This window comes from Oryx dammah, unplaced genomic scaffold (assembly GCF_014754425.2).
Source record: "Oryx dammah isolate SB20612 unplaced genomic scaffold, SCBI_Odam_1.1 HiC_scaffold_29, whole genome shotgun sequence".
In the NCBI taxonomy this organism is placed as follows: domain Eukaryota; kingdom Metazoa; phylum Chordata; class Mammalia; order Artiodactyla; family Bovidae; genus Oryx; species Oryx dammah.
In genome coordinates, this window is record NW_024070213.1 from 68,212,841 (window position 1) to 68,239,272 (window position 26,432).

Here is a 26,432-nt window from a genome sequence, read left to right on the forward strand (position 1 = left end):
AATGTAGTGTGTGTGTGCGTGTGCGTGCTTAGTTGCTCAGTCCTGTCTGACTCTGTGACCCCATGGATGGTAGCCCTCCAGGCTCCTCTGACCATGGAATTTTCCAGGCAAGAATACAGAGGCAGGTTGCCATTTCACACTCCAGGCCATCTTCCCAACTCAGGGATCAAACCTGCGTTTCTTGCATCTCCTGCATTGGCAGGTGGATGCTTTACCACTGTGCCACCTGGGTGGAGAAGGCAATGGCGACCCACTCCAGTACTCTTGCCTGGAAAATCCCATGGGTGGAGGAGCCTGATAGGCTGCAGTCCATGGGGTCGCTAAGAGTCGGACACGACTGAGCGACTTCACTTTCACTTTTCACTTTCATGCATTGGAGAAGGACATGGCAACCCACTCGTGTTCTTGCCTGGAGAATCCCAGGGACGGAGGAGCCTGGTGGGCTGCCGTCTATGGGGTCGCAGAGTCGGACATGACTGAAGCGACTTAGCAGCAGTAGCAGCAGCAGTGCCACCTGGGAAGCCTGTGTATGTATATATGTATGTGTATATATGTATACATATACACACACGATGTAGTATTGTCCAGCTTCTAAAACAAAGGAAATTCTGCCATTTGCAACAAGATGGTGGATGAACCTGGAAGACATTGTGCGAATAAGCCAGGCACAGAAAGGTAAATACTGCATAATCTCACTTGCGTGGAATCTAAAAAAGGAACTCACAGTAACAGAGTATAATGGTGGTTACCATTGTGGGACTTGAAAGTGAAGGTAAGGGAAAAAGGTAGGTGTCCATCAAAGGTTACAGAATTTCAGTTATAAGACAAATAAGTCCTGGAGATTGAAATGTATAGCATGGTGACTGTAGTTAACAACAACATGCTGTATATTTGAAATCTCCAAAGAGTAGATCTCAAGTGTTTTCAAAAAAAAAAAAAAGCAAACAAAAAAGTAACTGTGTGGTGATGGATATCTTAACTAGCCTGACTGTGGTGATCACTTCACAGTGATCACTTTGATATACATATATCAAAATATCACACTGTACACCTTAAATATCAATACATAGATTTTTATTTGTCAACCATACTTCAGTAAAGCTGGGAAGGAAAAAAGAACATTATATTTTTATCTCCTATAAAAATGTTTCTTTTCTTATGTCACCTAAAGAAATATATTACATACCTTTTTTGTTGTTAGCATTGGCATGATGAAATGGAAATAAGAATTTCCTGACACCTTTTGATTTTTCACACTCTTTTTTTAAAACAGTTGTATAATAAATGATACGAATGTGTTGGTTGGTTTCTCTATCTGGTGGACTTAGAAATTCTGGGTAATCATCAATCTGAAAAACAGAATGAATAGAGCTGATTAAAGACAAATACAACTGCTCATCTTTTCTGGGATAATAAATCCCCCAAAGCTTATGGCAATTTTAAACTACATTCCTTCTTATTTTTTTCCCTGGGAAATCTTTCCTCTTATTGTTAGGTTTCCCAATTCCTTCTCTATTTGTTTTAGTCTTTACTAAAAATGTGCTCAGCAACAAAACCTAAGAAACTATTTACACTATAGGATTGCTAAATAAATAGTAAGTGTCTTTATTTGTTAAAATATACCCTACCACTTCCATTTAAAAAATTTTTAAAGAATTTTAAAAGTCTTAAAAGGCATAATTAATTGGGCTTAGACTAGGATTTTTCTCTGCAGAGGACAGCAGCCATTTGTAGAGAACAGTCTACAAAGATTCTGTGAATACAAACATCAAGGTCTAAACTGTCGGAAGTTTCCTACTTCTAAATAGCTTTTTCTTCTCTCCAAAGTGTTTGTTTTCTATTCTTGACTGAAAAGGGGAAAATCTCAATAAATATTAAGGGCTTTTGATCTTTTCTTGAACAATCTACTTCCCTTTTTATGACAGAGAGGCAGCAGTAGCACATGATTGAAAAGCTAAGAGTAAAGGGAATCACCTGTGTGTACCTGTGTGCTAAAAGCTTCAGTCGTGTCCGACTCTTTGTGATGCTATGGACTGTAGCCTGTCAGGCTGCTCTGTCCCTGGGATTCTCCAGGCAAGAATACTGGAGTGGGGTGCCATCTCCTTCTCCAAAGGAGAATTACCTGACACATACTTAAAACTATTAATTCAAACATCAGTAGGGATTTCTCTGTAATTTTTACAGGTACTTAGAATTTGGGTAAAAATGTTTCCTGTGATTGTTTAGTTCCATCATTTTCTTTTCACAAATATAAGAAGGAGATTAATGATAATAATTAAAAATTTTAATTCTAATACAGAGTAACCAAAGATAGGAAGATGGATTAATGAAAAACTGTCAGGACCTACTCACATTTTTAAAATTATTTTCAAATATGTAGGGTAATTCAAATCAGGCTAATGAAGCAAGGCCTAGTGGAGAATGTGCTTTAGTTAATACAAAGTTTTATAGTTAATAAAGGAATTCTGCACAAAAGATTCTTCAGAAATGCCTTTATTTTGAAACCTGCAAAGTTTATAAAATTAGAATGTTACATATAAATAGCTAAATTTTCTGGTTTGTGTAACTGTATTCTTAATATTTTTCCCTTGCTTTAATCAAGATAAATTATGAAATGCTTTGAAATAGGCAAAAAGGATTATCTAGGTGTTCATCTTTTATTGTTTTTAAGCTATTTTAAAACTGTAAGTTATGGAAAACTGATAATAATTCAAATGATTTTTGTTCATAATGATATGGATTGTGTCCAGTGGAATAGAATTGATCATTGCCATCTGATACAAAGAACAGCTATTGGATATCTGCACCAGTGTGAATTTGTTTTCTAACTTTACTGATCTGAAATTATAAGCTCTTTCTATATCTGCTGCTGCTGCTGCTAAGTCACTTCAGTCATGTCTGACTCTGTGTGACCCTATAGACAACAGCCCACCAGGCTCCCTGACCAGGGATCAAATATGAACTGCCTGATATGGGAGTGCAGAGTCTTAGCCATTGGACAACCATGAAAGTGCTAATTAGTAATACTTTTTGTTTTTAACTTTTACATGTATTTATTCATTTTTGCCTTGGCTGGATCTTCCTTGCTGTGGCCAGGCTTTCTCTAGTTGTGACTAGTGGGCTTCTCACTGTAGTGGCCCCTCTTTGTTGGGGAGCTTGGGCTTCAGTAGTTTCAGCTGTCAGACTCAGGAGTTGTGATTCATGGGGTTAATTGGCATGTGGGATCTTCCCCAACCAGGGATCAAACCCTTGTCCCATGCATTGCGAGGCAGATTCTTAACCACTGGACCTCCAGGGAAGCTCCTACATTAGTAATTCTTAAAAGAACTCTGTTCTCATGGCTTGTACAGATAAGCAACCACTTATGTAAGTAAAATGTTTCTGCCCCAAAATGTACATTTACCATCTAATATTTTAAATGAGCTGTGCATATTCATTGGAAGGACTGATGCTGAAGCTGAAGCTGCAATACTCTGGCCACCTGATGTGAAGAGCTGATTCATTGGAAAAGACCGTGATGCTGGGAAAGATTGAGGGCAAAAGGAGAAGAGGTGGCAGGGGATGGTTAGATAGCATCACTGATTCAGTGGACATGAACTTGAGCAAACTCTGGGAGATAATGGAGGACAGGGAAGCCTGGTGTGCTGCAGTCCATGGGGTCACAAAGAGTCGGACATGACTTAGTGACTGAACAACAATTCTTTATATTATATTCGTATAATGTGTGCCGTGTGCTTAGTCATGTCTGACTCTTTGTGACCTCATGGACTATAGGCCGCCAGGCTCCTCTGTCCCTGGAATTTCCCAGGTGAGAATAATGGAATGGGTTGCCATTTCCTCCTCCAGATCTTCCTGACCCAAGGATTAAACCTGAGTCCCCTGTGTCAGATTGAACCTGAGTCTCCAATCAGATTTTTACCCACTGAGCCATCAGGGAAGCCTTATTAGTATAATATCTCAGTGTTATTAGCTATATTTAAGCATTATATAAAAATCATGTTCATTCATTCGTTTTTACAAATGAGATGTAACTTTTACAATGTCTTTGAAACCAAGCTTCATCACTACCCTTAGATACATTTTGTCTAATTTTTTGCCATGGCTTTGCATGTCATCAGTTCAGTTCAGTTCAGTTGCTCAGTCGTGTCCAACTCTCTGCAACCCCATAGACTGCAGCACGCCCGGTTTCCCTGTCCATCACCAACTCCTGGAGTTCATTCAAACTCATGTCCATCGAGTCAGTGATGCCATCCAGCCATCTCATCCTGTGTCGTCCCCTTCTCCTCCTGCTTTCAATCTTTCCCAGCATCAGGGTATTTTTCAGTGAGTCAGTTCTTCACATGAGGTGGTCAAAGGATTGAAGTTTCAGCTTCAACATCAGTCCTTCCAATGAACACCAGGACTGATCTCCTTTAGGGTGGACTGGTTGGACCTCCTTGCAGTCCAAGGGACTCTCAAGAGTCTTCTCCAACACCACAGTTCAAAAGCATCAATTCTTCGGCAGTCAGCTTTCTTTATAGTCCAACTCTCACATCCAAAAATGACTACCAGAAAAACCACAGCCTTGATTAGACGGACTTTTGTTGGCAAAGTAATGTCTCTGCTTTTTAATATGCTGTCTGCTGCTGCTGCTGAGTCGCTTCAGTCGTGTCCGACTCTGTGCGACCCCATGGACGGCAGCCCACCAGGCTCCCCTGTCCCCGGGATTCTCCAGGCATGAACACTGGAGTGGGTCGCCATTTCCTTCTCCAATGCGTGAAAGTGAAAAGTGAAAGTGAAGTCGCTCAGTCGTGTCTGACTCTTAGCAACCCCATGGACTGCAGCCCACCAGGCTCCACCATCCATAGGATTTTCCAGGCAAGAGTACTGGAGTGGGGTGCCATTGCCTTCTCTGAATATGCTGTCTAGGTTGGTCTAGGTTGGTCATAACTTTCCTTTCGAGGAGTAACTGTCTTTTAATTTCATGGCTGCAATTACCATCTGCAGTGATTTTGGAGCCCCCCAAAATAAAGTCTGACACTGTTTCCACTGTTTCCCCATCTATTTGCCATGAAGTGATGGGACCAGATGCCATGATCTTAATTTTCTGAATGTTGAGCTTTAAGCCAACTTTTCCACTCTCCTCAAGAGGCTCTTTAGTTCTTCACTTTCTGCCATAAGGGTGGTGTCATCTGCATGTCTGAGGTTATTAATATTTCTCCCGGCAATCTTGATTCCAGCTTGTGCTTCATCTAGCTCAGCATTTCTCATGATGTACTCTGCATATAAGTTAAATAAGCAGGGTGACAGTATATAGCCTTGACGTACTCCTTTTCCTATTTGGAACCAGTCTGTTGTTCCATGTCTAGTTCTAACTGTTGCTTCCTGACCTGAATACAGATTTCTCAAGAGGCAGGTCAGGTGGTCTGGTATTCCCATCTCTTTCAGAATTTTCCACAGTTTATTGTGATCCACACAGTCAAAGGCTTTGGCATAGTCAATAAAGCAGAAATAGATATTTTTCTGGAACTCTCTTGCTTTTTCGATGATCCAGCAGATGTTGGCAATTTGATCTCTGGTTCCTCTGCCATTTCTAAAACCAGCTTGAACATCTGGAAGTTCACAGTTCACATATTGTTGAAGCCTGGCTTGGAGAATTTTGAGCATTACTTTACTAGTGTGTGAGATGAATTTTCTTGTCAGTTGCCTCATCAGACTTTCCTATTTGAAAGGTCTGAGTAATAAACTAATCATAGTCATTTAACGTCTCTGTCTTCAACAGATAGTTTTTGTTTTATTGAGATGCTTGCTTGAGAGTTCTACTATAAGCTAAAGATCAGAGTTTGTGTCTTCAACAAAGAAGGCCAGTTTCAGAGTCTCCTGGAAAAATAATTGAGCCAGGTTCTTCAAACTATTTTTAAACATATTTTTATTGAGGTATAGTTGACATATAATTCTTCAAAGTATTAATACTTCAATGCTGACCTGATATTACATAGTCAACCCTCAAGACTGCACCAGTGGGCTTAGTCAGGATTTGCAGGATTCTATTATATCAAGAAGCAGGTGACTTCATAAGACTCCTAACCCAATATTTATCAGAATAAGAATTAACAGTTAAGGACAAAATGAAACTGATGAGGGGAATTTTATTTTTATTATTTCTTTGGACTATTATTAGTGTTGGTTTAATGTTCTGTTTTTCTGGATATGAAAGGAAGCTTTTTCTCTTTCTTCTTAAGTAATAATCAGTATGTAACATAACAATTTAGTAGATTCTACTTTTGAAAACTGAAAGTGTTTAAATATCTTTACTGACTCCCCCAGAATTCAGAAACTCTTAACTTGATTGAATAAAGATCTGCTTTCCTTTTTACAGGGATATAACCTGACAGACACATTGATTGTATAACTACAGCCTTATATGAAGTGTAATATTTAAGTAGAATGCTGGTTTAACCAGGTATGACAGGCCATTTTAAGGGCCAAAGTTTGGCTGTACCTATGGAACCAATGTTAACAAAGACTTCCAAGGAAAACTGGCCTGGTCCCTAGGTGTACCAGCCCCACAAGTATTAGCAAAGTCACTCCCTGGCAGACTAGAAAACTCAACAAATTTTCTGAACCTCAAGAAGAGCCTCCAGAAGAAATTTCAAGATCTCAAAAATCACTCAGATTTTATAGGTACTGCAGGAAAAATCTGGTGGAATTTCTTAAGCTTGATTTCCTAGCCTTGGGAAAGCAAATACAGGCTTTTAAAAGTCTAACCTGCATTCATTATGGAATTTCCAGATAGAAGTTAAATCTATAGCAGTGGTAGTTATTCAGTACCCTAGATTTGCAAAGTATTTTTAAGGAGGCCTATCTGGTAAATTAACACTCTTGTTGCCCTATGTAAATAATCTGGCCAGCCTGAAGAGTCTTATATTGTGATAAAGAATCTTTTCTCAGAAATTCCGTGGTGATCATTGTGCTTTCACTGCAGGAGGAAAACTAAGATCCCACAAGTTGTGGGGCTTGGCTGAAAAAAAAAGAATAACCTTTTTTTTTTTTAAGATTATTATGATAGTGGGGGTGGGAAAGACTTTGAAGTGGGGACAGGGGTGATTAGTAGGAATTCTGGTGGGGGCAACCTATCTATGTCTTTCATTGTCTTTGACATATTTTACAATGCTGTTATTTGTAGAAAACTTTTCTGTGTTTTTTAAAAACATACAGAAACATAGCGTTTCTAAGTGGTAAATCTGTCAACTTTTGACCTCATTTCTTCCTTTGTTTATGCTTAGAAATGCCTTCTATACCTTAAAATCAGATAAATATTCACCTACAATTTATATTTCCTTTATGGTTTTCTCCTTTACAGTTAACTCTCTAATACTTCTGGAATCTTTATTGGGAGTGTTCCTTAAGACTTCAGTCTACGATTCCGGTGTATTTAGTGTTACTCTGATGAAAATCATGCCTTAAGTAGAGACTGAATGCAAATAAATATGTAAATATTTCTGAGTCAAATTGCTTATTAGCAGTTTTGGGGAGAGAAAAAGTATTTATAATTATTTGAATAATTACAGTTCATGAAAAACAGCACACATTTTATATAATAATTCTTGCAGCGAATCTATAAGATAGTCATTATTAACCCCATTTTGCAATGGAAAAATCCAAGATGCAGAGTTAAGTTTACAAAACTAGTAAATAAATGGTGGAACTAGAATTACAAATCAAGTTACTCTGTCTCTAAAGCCAATTTTACAAAAAACCAACTAAGGTTTAAGTGCACAGCCCTATTAGTGTTCAGAGGTGGGGATCCTCTCAGAGAATTTCTTTTAAAAATAAGGCAGGAATCCAAAAAGTAATCAAGCAGCTGAATTCATTATTGTGTCAGAGTTTTAGTCAAATTATGCTAATTCCTTCATTTGGAGGTAAGTAGAGTCAGACCTATTTTTTAGTTGCTGTAATCATCGAATTTGCTTAGCTCTGTCATTCTAGAACATGGTATCTTGCTTAAATACACTAAAGTGACATTTTATACAAAGAAGTCATTTAAATTTTTCCTGTATTCATTGGCATCAAAAAATGTCCACGATATGCTGGAAACTAAAAATAACAGATTATAAAACAGTATGTGGAGTATATGGGCTTCCCTGGTGGCTCAGACTGTAAAGAATCTGCCTGCAATGCAGGCAACCCAGGGTTCGATCCCTGGGTCAGGAAGATCCTGTGGAGACAGGAATGGCTATCCACTCCACTATTCTTGCTTAGAGAATCCCATGGACAGAGGAGCTTGGCAGGAGGAGTCCAAGGGGTCACAAAGAGTCACACATGACTGAGCAACTAACACTTTCACTTTTCATGTGGAATATGGTTCCATGTATTTTAATTCATTGATCAGTTTGTAATATTGTACTCCAGATTTTCTTGGGTGTATGGCTAACTATGGTTATCTCTGGATGATGGAATTATATGTATATAATTTATTTTCATTTAATTATAAGAATCATCTTGTTTGCTGATCTTTTTAAAAAAAAATATTTCAGCTGGTAGTCTGGCATCTCATAGTCATAAAATATAGATGTGTGCATTCTTCCCTGAAAAATCTGTCACCAAAGAGTTCAGGTTTGCGGGGGTGGAACAGTAAGGACAACATCTAATATGATTAATAAAAACAATTTGTTTACAGTAGGCTCACTTTTTAAAAAGCCATTTTTATGCACACCATGACACCCCATCACAAGAACAGAAGTGTTAAATGATTCCTGATAACAGTCACACAGCTAAAGGGATACATCTATGTTGGAAAAGCTAGGGGGAGATGATGACAGATGTGATGAACAGTAACTGTGAATAGTGGTAGTGCCAAAATGACCAGTCACTTTTCACCTTCCCTCTGCTCTCTTATTGCTTCATGTAACAATCATAATCTCAGTTGCAGATCCTATGACTAGAAATGTATAAACAGAGCAAGACTCTGACATACACAATTAATTCACTTGGACTTGAATTAACAGGGCAAAGTGTTAAAGAAAGGAAGATGGTCTCTCTTTTTTCTTTCACTTTTAAAAATTTAAAAAATAATAATAATCAAGATCTTTTTTTCAAGACCCACAGCATGCTTGTGAAGCATGAGAGGACCACCCAGGAACCAAACAAGGTGAATTTACTCATCCATGGGGTGTTGGCCTAGTTTTCTGACTAGAAAGCCTCTCCACTGGTATCAGTGAACAGGGCAAGGACACTTAGTCCAAATCAGCGCCTGAAGAAAGAAAAGAAAGCTCTTAAAGGGGACAGAGCTGAATTCAGTCCCTTGTTAGCGATTTACTTTAGATATGGTGTTATCTGAAAATAAAGCTGTTTTGCCTTTGCACTGGGACATCAGAAGCATCTTTAGGAAATTCAAAAGCCAAAGTTTTAGCCCAAAGGAGAGAGAGGAATGAGATGGGGGTGGGGGGTTGGGGGAGGAAGTGGAGGAGAAAGGGAGGGAGGAGGCAGGAAGGAAATTGTAATGGTCCTACAGAATTACCTTTGTTTAAAAATTTCAAACTTTATGTCCCAAATAAGCTTTAAATATTATGATATATTCTATTTTGTAAACTCTTAGCTAATTTAGGTTGGAAATAAATTATCCATTATTTCATACAGCATTGAATTTATGTTTTTAGGACCAGTTTTCAAAGCTGAAAGAACTGCTTTTACTTCTAGCACAGGTAATCATACCTGTAGAATATCTACATGAAAATAACCATAGAACTCCAAATTGAGACACGTGACAGATTTTTTTTTCCTATCACTTGTTGACATAAAAACTCTTAATAAAATAATTAAACCATCTAGTTAAAGCTATGGTTTTTCCAGTAGTCATGTATGGATGTAAGAGTTGGACTATAAAGAAACTGAGCGCCAAAGAATTGATGTTTTTGAACTGTGGTGTTCGAGAAGACTCTTGAGAGTCCCTTGGACTGCAAGGAGATCCAACCAGTCATTCCTAAAGGAAATCAGACCTGAATATTCATTGGAAGGACTGATGCTGAAGCTGAAACTCCAATAGTTTGGCCACCTGATGCAAAGAACTGACTCATTAGAAAAGATCCTGATGCTGGTAAAGATTGAAGGCAGGAGAAGGGGACAACAAAAGATGAAATGGTTGGATGGCATCACCGACTTGATGGACGTGAGTTTGAGCAGGCTTCGGGAGTTGGTGATAGACAGGGAAGCCTGGCATGCTGCAGCCCATGGGGTCGCAAAGAGTCAGACACAACTGAGTGACTGAATTGAACCAATTTATATATACTTGATAAATCACCTCTTTTATTTTTTATTTTTTTTTACTTTAACTCCATTTTAATTCAGAAATGTAAATATACATATTCATGGCCAACTATTTAAAAAAGCATATACCTTATTAAAAAAAATTGCATTTCCAAAAAAGGAGTTAGCCAAAAGCAATAGCAAAATTACATTATTACAGTAGGCTGAATCTGCACATATACCTTAAACATCAGAAAATAATTACACACACACCCTTGTCAAATTTATAAAATCTAATATTGGTACTCTAGTGAACATAAGCATCTCTGTGACTGACTGCTCAGATAGCATAAACACTGTTTTCACTTAAGCATCTTTTCCCTGGTCACAATTCTTTAGCTTTTAGAGTTTCTTGTTCAGTCAATTTAAGAATGGCGACTGGTTATACACCTAGCCACTGGTTATTGATATAAGCTCTCATTCTTCATAACAGAGTATTTGTATATACTGTTAAATTGGATGGCATTTAATACATGGTATGCCATGCACTGAAGTTTATTAAGAAAGGTGTGAAATCAGATTATCCTAATATTTAAAGTATTAACAATGACACCCTTTTAGAAACAAAACGGTTTTGCTATAGCTCCTTTCACTGTTTCATACCTTTCCTCCCTATATTAAGAAGTATATACATGAGAACTTAGTAGACACTGAACTTCCCAGTATATTCAGGGAGATATTTGAATGTGTTCGGTGTAAAACAGTACAGGCAGCTAAATGCCTAGAGCTCAGAAGGTAGGTATGAATATGTGTTTTATACATTTGTGCTACAGGAGTTTATAATTCATTTCTCTTTCTCACCCATTCTATAATATTTATTATAAACATTGACTCCCATGTGCTCCCTGGGCTCCTCTGAAGCACAGAACACAGTAAATTATTTGAGTGATTATTTTCTCCATTCTCCTAAAGATGGTACAAAATCGGTACCATTCTAGATGCCACAGGGAATTAGGGCTTAATTCTCTCCTGGAAACCTAATTGAGAAAGCTTGCAACAGACACTAGCAAATGCCCTTTTCTTCCCTATCTCTTCCTCCCCAGAATACTCCAGCCTCAGACCAAGGGTCATTTACATAACGGCAGACTTTATCCTGTATTACCATTCACAGAGAAAAGTTGTTTGAAAACTTCAAACAACTTCATATATTTAAATCTTAGGCTAGTCCTCTTAAAGTTGTAGTTTTCTCTATAGTCCCAACCTTTGCCAAGTTCAGTACGTAACAAGTCATTTTTTAGTGATTCTTTTACTTATTTTCTATCCACAAACTAGAAAAATCTTCTTTCTGGAGATCTAGAATACACACTTTTTTTGCATATTTTGCAAAATACAAAGTAAATATATAAATTTGAGTTATAAATTCATGTGAACTGACAATGACAGTTGACTATTTTGCTCAAAAAGGTGGTGTGGATTTTGAAAGCCCTTGACTCTTGTTAAGAAGATAATCAAATGCTAGAAGATGGTAAGGTTTAAATGCTAACTGGACAACTGTTAAGATGTATTTTACTGAGCCACAGCAAGTAACTTAAGAGCGTCTCATTCCACACTACACGGGTCAGTCTTTGCAGGCTACACTTCTCTGTAGCAACTAAGTCAACTGCACTGTTGTACAAAAACAGCCATAAACAATGAGTGTGGCTGTGTTCCAATAAAACATTTTTTTATGGACACTGAATTTCATATTAATTTTCATGTGTCTTGAAGTATGCTTTTTTTTTAAACTATTTAAAACTGTGAACAATCTTAGTTGACAAGGCCATGAAAAGCAGGCAGTGGGCTGGATGTGGGCATCAGGCTAGAACTGGCTATTAATTATTATACAGGCTTTTATATGTTATGCAAATGTTTAAAAATTATAGGTTCCAATTTGAGAGACTTTGGAGACACATGATTTTTTTAGATCTCTCATTTCAAAACTTACACCAAACAAGTTCTCTACTTTCTGGATAAATATATTTATATAAGAGAAAAGATAATTCAGTATACAAACTCCTACTTTGTTTAAAAAAACAAACAAAAATCCCAGAAAGCTATAAAATGAATGTTTCACCTTAAAACATAATTAAGAAACACATAATTTTTATTCTATGCAATATAAAACAATATGCATAGATTTGGTACATAATTTTTTAGTTTTTAATTTAGGAAAACGATAATGAGGAAAAGGTTTATAAATCTATCCCTTTTATAAAAGCTGCAACTGACACCAGAAATTCCTCACATGTACAACCATCAACTCTGATTACAATATGAATTATACCCAGGATTTGGAATTTACCAGCATGAGTTCTGGATGCTCTTTTAAAAATGCAGTTATATCATAGAACACTATGGCTTCTACAAACTTTGAGATACTTATGAATAGGAAACTCCTGCTTCCATAATATAAGGAAACAAGAATATTTTTTGCATAATCATCAAGTATAAAAAAACTTCACAGTCTGATTTACCTTTATCAAAGGTAAAATGATGCACTGCTACATTTCATTGGAGAAGGCAATGGCACCCCACTCCAGACCAGGATTCTTGCCTGGCAAATCCCATGGACTGAAGAGCCTGGTGGGCTGCAGTCCATGGGGTCGCTAAGAGTCAGACACGACTAAGCGACTTCACTTTCACTTTTCACTTTCATGCATTGGAGAAGGAAATGGCAACCCACTCCAGTGTTCTTGCCTGGAGAATCCCAGGGACGGGGGAGCCTGATGGGCTGCTGTTGATGGGATCGCACAGAGTTGGACACGACTGAAGTGACTAGCAGCAGCAGCTACATTTCATGGATTATTGTGATGCTCAGTAGTTCCTAAATAAATTAATAAATAAATAAAATAATAAACAAAATAAATTCCACATGAACTCTTATCTGGGTTTTCAAAAGCAAGACATCAATACAAAATGTATTGAATCGGCTAGCAGAAGTCCATGGGCTACAGAAAAGGAATTAAATATAAATGTTCACCAACTTTATCCATTCTAATTTTACAACAGCTTCAGGTATTGAGACCTAGTTCGTTTCTTATGTCTATCCATTATGAACATAACTCAATCTTCTATTTTAAAACTTCTCAGGGTCATTTTTTGCTGGGTATTTAATTGAGTGACGTATAAGATCTTCTCGTCCAACTTCCATCATTTGTTCCTCCCAAGATTTCACTTCGTTATAATAACGAATTTTATCATCTTTAGCAAGCTGAATATATACCTGCTTTTGAGAATTAGAGAGATTTTTCCAGTTTTCATTTATAGCTTTCAGCTTTATTCTCTTTTTTATTAACACTTTCTTTTTTAAACGTTTCTGCATGATTTCTTTTCCCAAAGATACCATTTGACTTGGAGTTAGTTGTTCTTGAATTCTGTTTATCTCTTCCTTGTAAACCTGCCAGTCTGCCCTGTAAGCATCTTCATATATCTTTTTCTCTGAATCAGGAAGTTCCCTCCATAGCTTGGCGATTTTTTAAATTTGTTCTGAATTTTTTGCATCTGGGTTCTGAGCTTTAAGCCTATGACTTCATACGTTCAATTTTCTAAAGAACAGCTGCCCGTATTTAAATCACCTCTTTTGAATATAATTGTATTAAATTATTACTGATCCAGTGCTGTACTTCTGCTGTTCCACTTATATAAATGATGACTTTAGCTGTCCCCTTTTCTCATTAGACACTGAGGCTGACAAGGTGGAGTTATTTCTCAACAGCCTCCTAAGTGCTCCCTCTCAATATTATAAAAACTCTAAGACTATTCGAGGAGATCAAACCAGTCATTCCTAAAGGAAATCAGTCCAATATTCATTGGAAGGACTGATGCTGAAGCTGAAACTCCAATAGTTTGGCCACCTGATGCGAAGAACTGACTCATTGGAAAAGACCCATAATGCTGAGAAAGATTGACGACAGAAGGGGACAACAGAGGATGAGATGGTTGGATGGCATCACCGACTCGATGGACATGAGTTTGACCAGGCTCTGGGAGTTGGTGATGGACAGGGAAGCCTGGCATGCTGCAGTCCATGGGGTCGCAAAGAGTCAGACACAACTGAGTGACTGAACTGAAGACTATTCATCAATTATAGTGCTTCCTGATATATGACCTTTCTTTGCCTCTCAAAAAGGTGCTGACCCCCGTCACTACTAATATGGAACCCCATGCTCCAACCATGTCCAAGAGCACCAGCTGCTATCTTCCTATTAAAAACTAGGTCTTGGGGGGAATTCCTTGGCAGTCCAGTGGTTAGGACTCCACACTTCCACTGCAGGATACACAGGTTCTGGTTAGAGAACTAAGAGGAGTTTGGTGGGCTACAGTCCATGTGGTCGCAAAGAGTCGCACACGATTGAGCGACTTTTACTTTTTTTCACTTTTACTTAATGGGACAGTAGGTAGTTGAAGTAAGGCCCTGATACAGGTAAACTGTGAGACATTTTTCTGCTTCCATTGTCATTTCAGGACCTAACTTCCTCTGCAGAGCACATTCTAACTCTACAATCTCCCAAAAAGGGAGGAAAGCAGGTAAAAAAAAAAAATTTACCCAAATTGCAATGTAATGAATCACCTGTTCCAAGATTATTTCAGAGCAAATCTGGAGGACCACTGACAAGCCCAAAATATTTAATATCCTGATGAAATGGCCAATCAATATATGGAGAGGCCATCAATGAACCTCCCTCAAATTAAACCACGTTAGCTATCACCTATGTCACGCTGTAGTTAAGCTTACCCCCAAGTGGAAGCTATTTTTACATTTCAGTTCAGTCACTCAGTCATGTCTGACTCTGCAACCCCATGGACTGCAGCACTACAGGCTTCCCTGTCTATCACCAGCTCCCAGAGTTTACTCAAACTCATGTCCATAAAGTTGGTGATGCCATCCAACCATCTCATCCTCTGTCATCCCCTTCTCCTCTTGCCTTCAATCTTTCCCAGCTTCAGAGTCTTTTCTAGTGAGTCAGTTCTTTGCATCAGGTGGCCAAAGTATTGGGGTTTCAGCTTCAACATCAGTCCTTCCAATGAATATTCAGGACTGATTTCCTTTAGGATGGACTAGTTGGATCTCCTTGCAGTCCAAGGGACTCTCAAGAGTCTTCTCCAACACCACAGGTCAAAAGCATCAATTCTTCGGCATTCAGCTTTCTTTAGAGTCCAACTCTTACATCCGTACATGACTACCGGAAAAACCACAGCTTTGATTAGACAGACTTTTGTTGCCAAAGTAATGTCTCTGCTTTTTAATATGCTGTCTAGGTTGGTCATAGCTTTTCTTCCAAGGGGCAAGCATCTTTTAATTTCATAGCTACTGTCTCCATCCGCAATGATTTTGGACCCCCCCAAAATAAAGTCTGACACTGTTTCCACTGTTTCCCCATCTATTTGCCATGAAGTGATGGGACCAGATGCCATGATCTTCGTTTTCTGAATGTTGAGTTTTAAGCCAACTTTTCACTCTCCTCTTTCACTTTCCTCAAGAGGCTCTTTAGTTCTTCACTTTTTGACATAAGGGTGGTGTCATCTGCATATCTGAGGTTATTGACATTTCTCCCGGCAATCCTGATTCCAGCTTGTGCTTCCTCCAGCCCAGCGTTTCTCATGATGTACTCTGCATATAAGTTAAATAAGCAGGGTGACAATATACAGCCTTGACATACTCCCTTCCTGATTTGGAACCTGTCTACTGTTCCATGTCCAGTTCTAACATTTAGCATTTGGCAAAGCCTTCCACTGTGGTGATTGTGCAGCCTCCACCAGGTGGTTTTTTCCCATTGTACTCTCCTTGGGCTTTAGCACATCGATCCCTGAAGAAGTCTGAGTAGGTGAGCTATTCCCATTCTACTCTCCTTGGGCTTTGGCATACCAGTTCCTGAGGAAATCTGAGTAGGTGAACTATTTTTGGAAAGTATGAATATTGCTCGTGTGAATGATCCACTCATAGATTTCAAAAGGAATTACCCATTAGGAGAATGGGGCACTGCCCTTGCATAATATTGGAGAGTCCCTAGATAATTTTAATGTTCGCTTGAAAAATCATTGCCTCAGGACCGAGAACCACACCTGAGGAATACTAAAAGAAAAAAAAAAACCTTGCAAATCCTGGCCCTGTGAAAAAGATACTATATTCCATCTGGGTCTTTGCAGCCAAACCTGTCCTTAAACCTCATCAGCAGCAATGACACCAGCCTCAGTTGTGAAGGACAACAATCCTGAATACAGAGAGGTGGTGTGGGAGAATGGAAAAGGTGTTTTGTTTATCCACTCCTGACACCCGATACTCAGAAACCATGCAATGTGCATACTGAGGTAACTCTGTTGTCCTATTGCAAAACCTAAAAGCTTTTCAAGAAATATTAATACCATAAATTTGCAGGAGGCCCGTTGTCACTATATCATAGTGGTTAAAAGAATGCTGGCTATGATGTCCAAAGGTTAAATTTACATTCCAGGTCACATGTTTTCAGATTATGCAACTTGTACAAGTATTTACCCTTTCTCTGCCTCAGTATTCTCATCTATGCAAGAAAGAGAACATCACCATCCTGAAAGAATCAATACAATGAAATGAGATAATCCACTTAAAGTGGCTGGCACACAGTACATACCCAATAGGTGTGTGTTATAACTCTTGATATTTGATTGTTCATAAGAACTTCAGTAGTGCAATGCTGAGCCAGATTCATGGTCCACTCAGTCTGGCATTTGTCTCTGATGATGGCAGCAAAAGGCATTTGGGGAGAGAGGTGAATGCTCTTTCTTGTTATTAAATGAATAGGCTTTACTTGAAAATATCCCTAATTTTTTTGACTAAATCTCTAAGAATAAAATGGGCTTCCCTGGTGGCTCAGACAGTAAAGAATTGGCCTGCAATGCAGGAGACCTGGGTTCAATCCCTGGGTCGGGAAGATCCCCCTAGATAAGGGAATGGCAACCCACTCCAGTATTCTTGCCTGGGGAATCCCATGGACAGGGGATCCTGGTGGGCTACAGTCCATGGGGTCGGAAAAGAGTCAGACACAACGGAGTGATTAACACTTTCAATACACTAAGAATAATATATCACTTATGAATAAGTCTGCATCATTTTTTACCATATTTATATTTGCAACTGGTACCAGTTTCTCTTATATTAAAGTACTACTTTCAAAATGCAGGGAGAGGGGAAAACCCTCCTTTATTTTCCAGTATTTTGTGTATAATCCTATGTTTACCTTACCCCTTAGTCTTGATTTCATTGGATTTCTTTCACCATCTTTTAATTTCAGAGAAAAAAGGAACCCTAAGCTTTCAGCAGTTGATTATCAAGTTTCTAATTTATTCAGTTCAACTCCTCATAGATATTTTGAGTTCCTGATACAAAGCACAAAGTTGAAACATACAAAACATATGATTAGAGTTTCTATCTTCAAAAGAGTTTAGAGTCTTCTGGAGATCCAGTCAATGAAAACTTTTTAAAAAATGATCTGCTAGGTACTAAGGCAGCTGTAGCCTAGAGATTAAGAGCCCTGACTCTGGAGCCAGATGACTCGAGTTCATATTCTGGTTCTGTCACTTGGTGGATGACCGTGGGCAGACTGCTTTCAATCCTTCTATTTCAGGTTCCTTATCTGTAAAACTGAGGTAACAGTATCATCTGAGGCTTGTTGTAAGGATAAAGAAGTTTCATATCAAGCACTCAGAACAGCAGATGGGTAGCATATAGTAAGCACTCAATAAAATGTCAGCAATTTGAGGCAGGCATTAGAGCTGTTCACAAGTATTCCTATCCTCTCTTCCAGACACGTGGAACACACACATGGTAAGATCATATTTTCCTACCCCCTTTTATGTTAAGCATGGCCATATTCCCGACTCTGGTTAATGAAATGTGAAAAGTAGGGACATGCCCCTGGGTAGAAGATGCAAACCCAGTACATAATTTGCAGAGGCAATCCCCCCGGCCCTGGTGATCAAGCAAGCATGGGGTAAAAGGGAACCTCTGATCCTAAAATGGGTAACTAAGTATCACACACCTTGTGAGTAAAATGAACAGTCTTTGCTAATCCACCATGGACAGGTAGCTAAGACTAGACTCTGTGCTATGTGAAACTACTCAGGCTTTGAGGTGATTTCTTAGTGCAGCTTAAGCTGAACAATTCTGACCAGTCACTAGGGTCAGAGCAGTGAATCAGGCTGACAAACTGCTGGTCCTCTTAGAGTTTCTCAAGACTTGAATGCAATATCCAAAATATTCTATGCAAACAAACTCTTAAGCAGCAGCCAAAATGACTGATAAGAGTTTACCACTTTTTTGCACCTCCCACAGTGAGATCTTTGAAATGTTAGAAGTGAGTCAAAATACAAGGGGGAAAAAAAGTTCAAGATGAAAAGAAGTATACATAACATGGTCTTACCTTCTATAAGTTTTTACTACCTCTCAACATGCATGATAAACAACACAGGGATCATCTCATGCAGACACACAAAATACATGAAGAAAGCTGAACTTGAAGAGCAGGAGACCCATGAGAATTTAGTCCGACTCTGCCTCTAACTGACTATGTAACTCTGGCCAGTGTGATGAGCTGCCAATCTCCCAAGTCTCTCAGTATTTGGAAATAAGGAAATATGATCTCCCTTTCTAAGAAGTGAACTGTATGATGTACCTGAGCATCCATTTATTCACTTATTCATTCTCCCAATTTACAGATAGTTATTGACTATCTGCTATGTGTCAGAGAATATAACACACAGTGATACAGGGATGAACAAGATAGACAAGGTCCTGCTCTCATGGAGCTTACATTTACTGTGGGGCATTTGTTATTGTTGTTGTTTAGTTGCCAAGTCGTGTCCAACTCCTTTGTGATCTCATGGACTGTACCCCTCCAGGCTCCTCTGTCTGTGAGATTTCCCAGGCAAGAATACGGGTTGCCATTTCCTTCTCCAGGATATCTTTCCAACCTAAGGATCAAACCTGCATCTCCTGCTTGGCAGGTGGATTCTTTACCACTGAGCCCACTATGGGACACAGGTACGAATAAATCGCCAAACACATTAATCTCATAATGCAAATAGTGGTAAGTGCTTTGAAACAGTGATGTGGTAGTTGTATTGGGGACTGACACTTTAGACTGGGTGGCCCCAGAAGGCATCCCAAGCAATCAACCCTCTGAAGATGTGAGGGAAAGTGTTCCAGGTAGTTCATAGTTAAATACATTTTAGCAGACAAGTGACAGGGTTCAGAACACACTACTCCAAAATATGGTTGGTACCTTAGCATACTGAGTGTTCTGAGCTGACGGCATTCAAGAAAATGCAGATGCAGAAAAGTCTTTCTGATCCCCAGCCCTCCTCCCTGAATTGGGTCATAAGGCCCTCATGAGAGAGTTGGTCTCTCTATACCCACAAGAAAGGAACAACCTTATCTCCAAGACAGGAATGCTAAGATGAATCCAAACAAGCAGGCCTCGCTAAAATGTCCCCAGTTTATGACCCTTAGCTTTTTCAGCTTTTTTGAACTATCACATTTTTCTATGACTCTCCATTCTTCATCAAACTTAGTGTTAAACACCCACCGGTTTTTGCTTTGTTTTTTAAGATTTTTCTTTAATTGATGTGGGACCATTTTTTAAAGTCTTTATTGAATTTGTTACAATATTATTTATGTTTTGGTTTTGTGGCCATGAGGCATGTGGGATCTTAGTTCTCCAACCAGAGATTGAACCTGCACCCCCTGTATTGGAAGGCAAGGTTCTAACCATTGGACAACCAGGGAAGCCCCCACACACAGGTGTAACTGTTTCTTCTTTGGAATTTTATTTCCTTCTAAAGTCTCCCTTATCATATAAAATTTATGCTAAACAAGTTTGTACAGTTTGCCCCTGTTCATCTATTTTTTTTTTTTCAGTTTAATTTTCAGACCTAATCAGGATCCTTAGAAGGGTTGAGGAAAACCTTTTCCCCTTCTACACAAATCAAGAGGATAGACTAATATGTAAGATATGGGAAATGAAAGAACTAAAGATAATGGAGGATGACATTACTTCCTAAAATGGGAAAAGTTAAGAGAGGAACAGGTTTGGGGGTGGAGCTCAGGAATTCTGTTCTTCAACAAATTAAACTCGGCAAACCCAATGGGCAAGTTTTCAAAAAGAACAAGTGACATTGTAAAACACCTAATACATAAGCAATGCTCAAAAACCAGTTCTTCTCTTTTTTTCCCCCAAATTTACTAATCTCCCAAGGAGATATCAGTCTTACAGATTCATGAACCTAAGTTGACTTAATGTATGTGGATAAAGGTTATTAATAACAATGAAACATGTGTATAGCTCCTACCATGTGCCAAGTACTATTTTATTTATTTTTTAAACACATTTATTTATTGACTTATGTATTTGGCTACACTGGGTCTTAGTTGTGGCATGTGGGATGTCATTCCCTGACCAGGGTTCGAACTCAGGCCACCTGTGTTGGGAACATGGAGTCTTAGCCACTGGACCTCCAGGGAAATCCCCAAGTATTATTTTAAGTATGTTTCATTTATTAATGAACTTAATCCTTCCAACAGCTCTATAAGGATGATGCTACCATCTCCATTTTACAGATGAAGAAATGGAGAGATAAAGCAGAGGTTGAATAACTTGACCAAATCCACACAGGTAGAAGGCAAAAGCTGAATAAAAATGTACTACTAAACACTCCAGTGTATACTGCAAATAATAAATTGAGAAACAAAGAGACAGATTATGTTGAACATTTAACAAATAGTTATTGGCCATGTCACATGTATCAATCAGGCAGTGTTCCCGAACTTTTGGAAATCACTGTTCAGGATAGTTGGTTCTCACGCTTGAAAAATGTATCTAATCTTAGAAGTGCTTAAAGAATAGTGTGGTGATGCACACAATAAAAGCAGAACTCTAGAGCTTTCAAAAGTAATTTTAAAGAAAATATCAGCCTTTCACAAAAGCTCTGCCTAATCAACCTTGGAAACCCATTGTTTTAGGAGATGAACCACATCAAACACCCACTGAGTGGTGATCATTAGTAATGTGTAGAAATATTGAACCATTATGTTGTGCACCCGGAACTAACCCAGTGTTATAGGTCAATTATATTTCAGTTTTTAAAATAATTAGTTTTTAAAAATAAATGACCAAAACTTACATTAAATTATTTAAATAAATCTGACATTAATTTGTTTTGGAAAAAAGTCCCCTACTGAGACCTCCAAGTGCACATAAAACTTGTCTTTTCTAGAATGGAAATCTCACTTCTGTGTTTTCACAGAATCTCACTGCTGTTCATTTTGTTTTCCCCCTCTTAGGCGAGAGAATAGAATTTAATCTGTATATTTGCACTTTTCTTTTTTTGTGAAGTGTAACTAGAACATGAGACATGAACTAAATGAGAGATCTAGCCAGATGGGGAACAACAAGGGTAGGGGCCCAGAGGCATAAAGGATTGGCTTGCTTAGGGGCTTTATTGACAGTGAAAACAAAGGCCACTGGGAACCTGAGCCAACTGAAAGTTAAATAACAAGAGACAAATTTGCACAGTAAAATGAGAAGACCTTTGAGAACGGAAAAGGATTCTAAAGAGGTAGCCTTAGAAAAAGACAGCACCCTAATAGAAAAGGAGATTAAAACAGTTGATCTTTCAAGAAAGGAGGAACCGGTTCTAAACAACAAAGCTGCCTGGCACTCTAACAATGTATTCCACTGTAACAGACAACTATATATATGAGGGGACAATACAGTTGACGTAACACAGAAATCAGGAAAATTCTCCATGTGGTATTAAGGACAGACATAATGTTCACAGAGGGGTGACAAGCCAGCTACACCTGTGGATATTAACTGACACTAGATAAAGCAGTGTGGGGACACTCATTTTTCACACACCCTATGAAGCTTAGTTGGTACAAGCCGTCATCATTGTCCTTTAGTTGCTAAGTCATGTCCAACTCTTGGTGACCAATGGGCTGCAGCACACCAGGCTCCTTTGTCTTCCACTATCTCCCAGAGTTTGCTCAAATTCATGTTCATTGAGTTGGTGATACCATCCAACTGACTCATCCTCTGTTGCCCCCTTCTCCTCCTTCCCTCAGTCTTTCCCAGAATCAGGGTCTTTTCTAGTGAGTCAGCTCTTCCCATCAGGCAGCCAAAGTATTGGAGCTCTAGTTTCAGCATCAGTCATTCCAACGAACATTCCTTGATTTCCTTTAGGATTGATTGGTTTGATCTCCCTGCTGTCCAAGGGACTCTCAGGAGTCTTCTTTAGCACCATAGTTGGAAATCATCAATTCTTCAGTGCTCATCAGAGGAGGCAATGGCACCCTTGCCTTTTCGTATTTTCCAGTACTCTTGCATGGAAAATCCCATGGACGGAGGAGCCTGGTAGGCTGCAGTCCATGGGGTCGCGAAGAGTCAGACACAACTGAGCGACTTCACGTTCACTTTTCACTTTCATGCACTGGAGAAGAAATGGCAACCCACTCCAGTGTTCTTGCCTGGAGAATTCCAGGGACGGGAGAGCCTGATGGGCTGCCATCTGTGGAGTCTCACAGAGTCGAACACGATTGAAGCGACTTAGCAGCAGCAGCAGCAACCTTGTTTATGGTCCAGCTCTTACATCTGTACATGACTACTGGAAACAACATAGCTTTGACTATACAGACTTTTGTCAGCAAAGTGACATCTCTGTTTTTAATACACTGTCTAGGTTTGTCATTAGCTGTCCTTCCAAGGAGCAAGTATCTTTTACTTGGTGCAGTCACCATCCGCAGTGATTTTGGAGCCCAAGAAAATAAAATCTGTCACTGCTTCCACTTTTTCACCTTCTGTGTGGCATGAAGTGATAGGACCAGATACCATGATCTTCGTTTTCTGAATGTTGAGTTTCCAGCCAACTTTTTCACTCTCTTCTTTCACGCTCATTAAAGGCTCTTTAGTTCCTCTTAACTTTCTGCTATTATAGTGGTATCATCTGCATATCTGAGGTTGTTGATATTTCTCCCAGCAGTCTTGATTCCAGCTTGTGATTCATCCAGCCCAGTATTTCACATGATGTACTCCCCTGGTGGCTCAGTGGTGGTAAGGAATCCACCTGAAATGCAGGAGACACAGGTAGACGCAGGTTTGATCACTGGGCTGGGAAGATCCCCTGGAGAAGGAAACGGTGACCCACTCCAGTATCACTGCTGGTAAAATTCCATGGACAGAGGAGCCTGGGGGCTACGGTCTGTAGGGTCGAAAAAGAGTCAGATATGACTGAGCACACACACACACACACACACACACACACACTCTCTCTCTTTGCATTTAAGTTAAACAAACAGGGCGACAATATACAGCCTTGTCCTACTCCTTTCCCAATTTTGAACCAGTCAGTTATTCTACATCTGGTTCTAACTGTTGCTGCTTCTTGACCCACATACAGGTTTCTCAGGAGACAGATAAGGTGGTCTGGTACTCCCATCTCTAAGAATTTTCCACAGTTTGTTGTGATCCACACAGTCAAAGGCTTTAGTGTAGTCAACGAAGCAGAAGTAGATGTTTTTCTGAAATTTCTTTGCTTTCTTCATGATCCAACAAATATTGGCAATTTGATCTCTGGTTCCTCTGCCTTTTCTAAACCCAGCCTGTACATCTGGAAGTTCTCAGTTCACATGCTGTTGAAGCCTAGCTTGAAGGACTTTGAGGATAACCTTGCTAGCATGTGAAATGAGGGCAATTATACAGTGGTTTGAACATTCTTTAGCATTGCCTTTCTTTGGGATTGGAATGAAAACTGACCTTTTCCAGTCCTGTGGCCATTGCCAAGTTTTCCAAATATGCTGTCATACTGAGTGCAGAACAATGAAAAGAAATAGAGGAAACAATAAAATGGAAAAGACTAGAGATCTCTTTCTAGTAGTCATGAATGGATGTGAGAGTTGGACTATAAAGAAAGCTGAGCACTGAAGAATTGATGCTTTTGAACTGTGGTGTTGGAGAAGACTCTTGAGAATCCCTTGGACTGCGAGGAGATCCAACCAGTCCCAAAGGATCCTAAAGGAGATCAGTCCTGAATATTCATTGGAAGGACTGATGCTGAAGCTCAAACTCCAATAGTTTGGCTACCTGATGTGAAGAAGTGACTCATTTGAAAAGACCTTGATGCTGGGAAAGATTGAAGGCGGGATTAGAAGGGGACAACAGAGGATGAGATGGTTGGATGGCATCACCGACTCGAATCCATCTGGGCTAAGGGATGCATGCACACACACGGAAAGACCCTGACGCATACCAAATATGGACTCAACCAGGCAAAGCAAGGTGACTGGCCAGAGGAAACCTGAAGAAATGCCCCATTAAAGTGATTCAAACTACCACAAGGGCGCAGCTCTCTGAGACCACCTGTCTATCCACAATACCCTTTTTCTCCTAATAAATGCTTTCCTTGTTGCACTACTTTCTGTCTCTATGTGGGAATTCATTTCTACACAGCTGACAGGCAAGGGCCTTGTCACTGACCACTGGTCCCTGATGTTCTAGTCTAGGATTCAGTGCTGTCACTTCGGTGGATGACTTCAATCTCTGGCCAGGAATCCTGCTTCAATCCCCTGCAGGCTGAGGCCACCTGAGATCAAAATGAAGCAAAGAAATCAGCATAGCGATATCAGCCCACGGAGGTATTTTAAGTCGAAAAAGCTTTCACTTTTTTCATTCGATTTCATTATTTTCTTACAGACATGATCCAAAGAAGCTATGATTTTCTTGACCCCATCAAGGCTTGCTAGCTTCTCCCCTGGGAGACACAGAGACTCAAGTGAGGGAAAGAAACAGGAGGCTAGACACCTGTCCCCAGTGGAAAAAGGAAGAACACACCTGGAGAGCAACTCAGACAAAGGGAGCCAAGGGGGGAAAAAACAGTAATTGGAGAGGAGACTGCTTCCAAGCTGTTGCTGGTTTATAAGGTAAATCTATTGCTGAATGAAAGGAATACAGTAGCAGCAACTAAAAACTGAGACAGACTGTATCTCCTTCAAGGCTCCTGCTCTAATGACACTCCTTCCAGGAAGTTTTCCCAGCATGGCCTGAGCCTGGATTGGATGAAATACCTGCCAGAGATTGCCATGCGTTCCACACAAATCTTATCAACGCATGCACTTATTCGTTCATTCACTTACTCATATTGAGTACCTAACATGGTCTAAGCCCTAAAGATAAAAAATAAATAAGGCATATTCGCACTTCTCACATTGCATTTATTTGCATTGGTTTTGGTTTTCTGTCTTTCCCACAGAATCTTCTAGGAAGGCCCCCTGTTTCAGTTTCTCATCCTCAGAGCCTAGCACAGTGCTTGGCCCACTGTGGGTGCTTAACTAACGAAAGAACTACCTTAAAGAGTACTTCTAGTAGGAGGCTATGTTCTCAAATCTCTTGTCCTATTTGAGGGGACAGGGATGACCAGTACACAAAATAAGAATGGTAAAAGCATGTTTATCCGTAATGCATACAGCAATCCAGTTTTCCTATGTGGCTACTAGTAGGAAAGTATATGTTACAGAGAACAAGAGTCCTGGGCAGGGTGAGGAAGCTCCTCCTCCTCCTCCTCCTTCCCGAGAGTAACAGGGACTCGGGGGCCCAAGAAAGGGGTTCTCGCGAGCCCGTCTGCGCGCCTCACCAGGTCAATGGCTACGATGTCCCGCAGCGCCACGACTCGTCGGATGGACTTGGGCGGGTTCTCGGTCAGGTAGATGAGCCGGTCAGTGAGCACCATGTACTTTAGAGTGTGTTTCTCCGAGTCAGATACCACGATGCACTGCTCATAGGCGCGGACGGCGTCGTAGATCTTGGGCGGCAGATGCCTCCGCAGGAAGGCGTCCAGGCGGCTATTCTTGCGCGCTGGGAAGCCGCAGCGCGCGGGGCTGGCCATGCGGGGCGCCCGCGGCCCCGCCGAGTGCCGGGGTCTGCGGACGCCTCTGTCCGACCCGCCTCCGTGCCGCCCGCGGTGGAACCCGCGCACGCCACAAAGCCGCCGAATCGCGCGGCCGCCTCCCCGGTGGCCCCCGGCTTCGGAACTCCTGCGTCTGGCCCCCTGAACCACCACCACGCCCCCGCCCCCAACACACCAACACACGCGCGCGCGCGCGCACACACACACACACACACACACACACACACACACACACACAC

At 40.0% G+C, this 26,432-nt stretch overlaps 1 protein-coding gene across 1 annotated transcript in view; it reads right to left on the reverse strand.

The window, feature by feature from the left end:
* Positions 1 to 26,172, reverse strand: part of CUNH12orf56 (chromosome unknown C12orf56 homolog) — a 75,289-nt gene extending 49,117 nt beyond the window's left edge. Inside the window, exons 1-2 of the mRNA XM_040233373.1 lie at positions 25,921 to 26,172; positions 1,187 to 1,349 (exon numbers count right to left, since the gene is read on the reverse strand). Coding sequence (XP_040089307.1) covers positions 1,187 to 1,349; positions 25,921 to 26,172 — 415 coding nt within the window. The remainder of the gene's footprint in view (positions 1 to 1,186; positions 1,350 to 25,920) is intronic.
* Between the last annotated feature and the right edge of the window lie 260 nt (positions 26,173 to 26,432).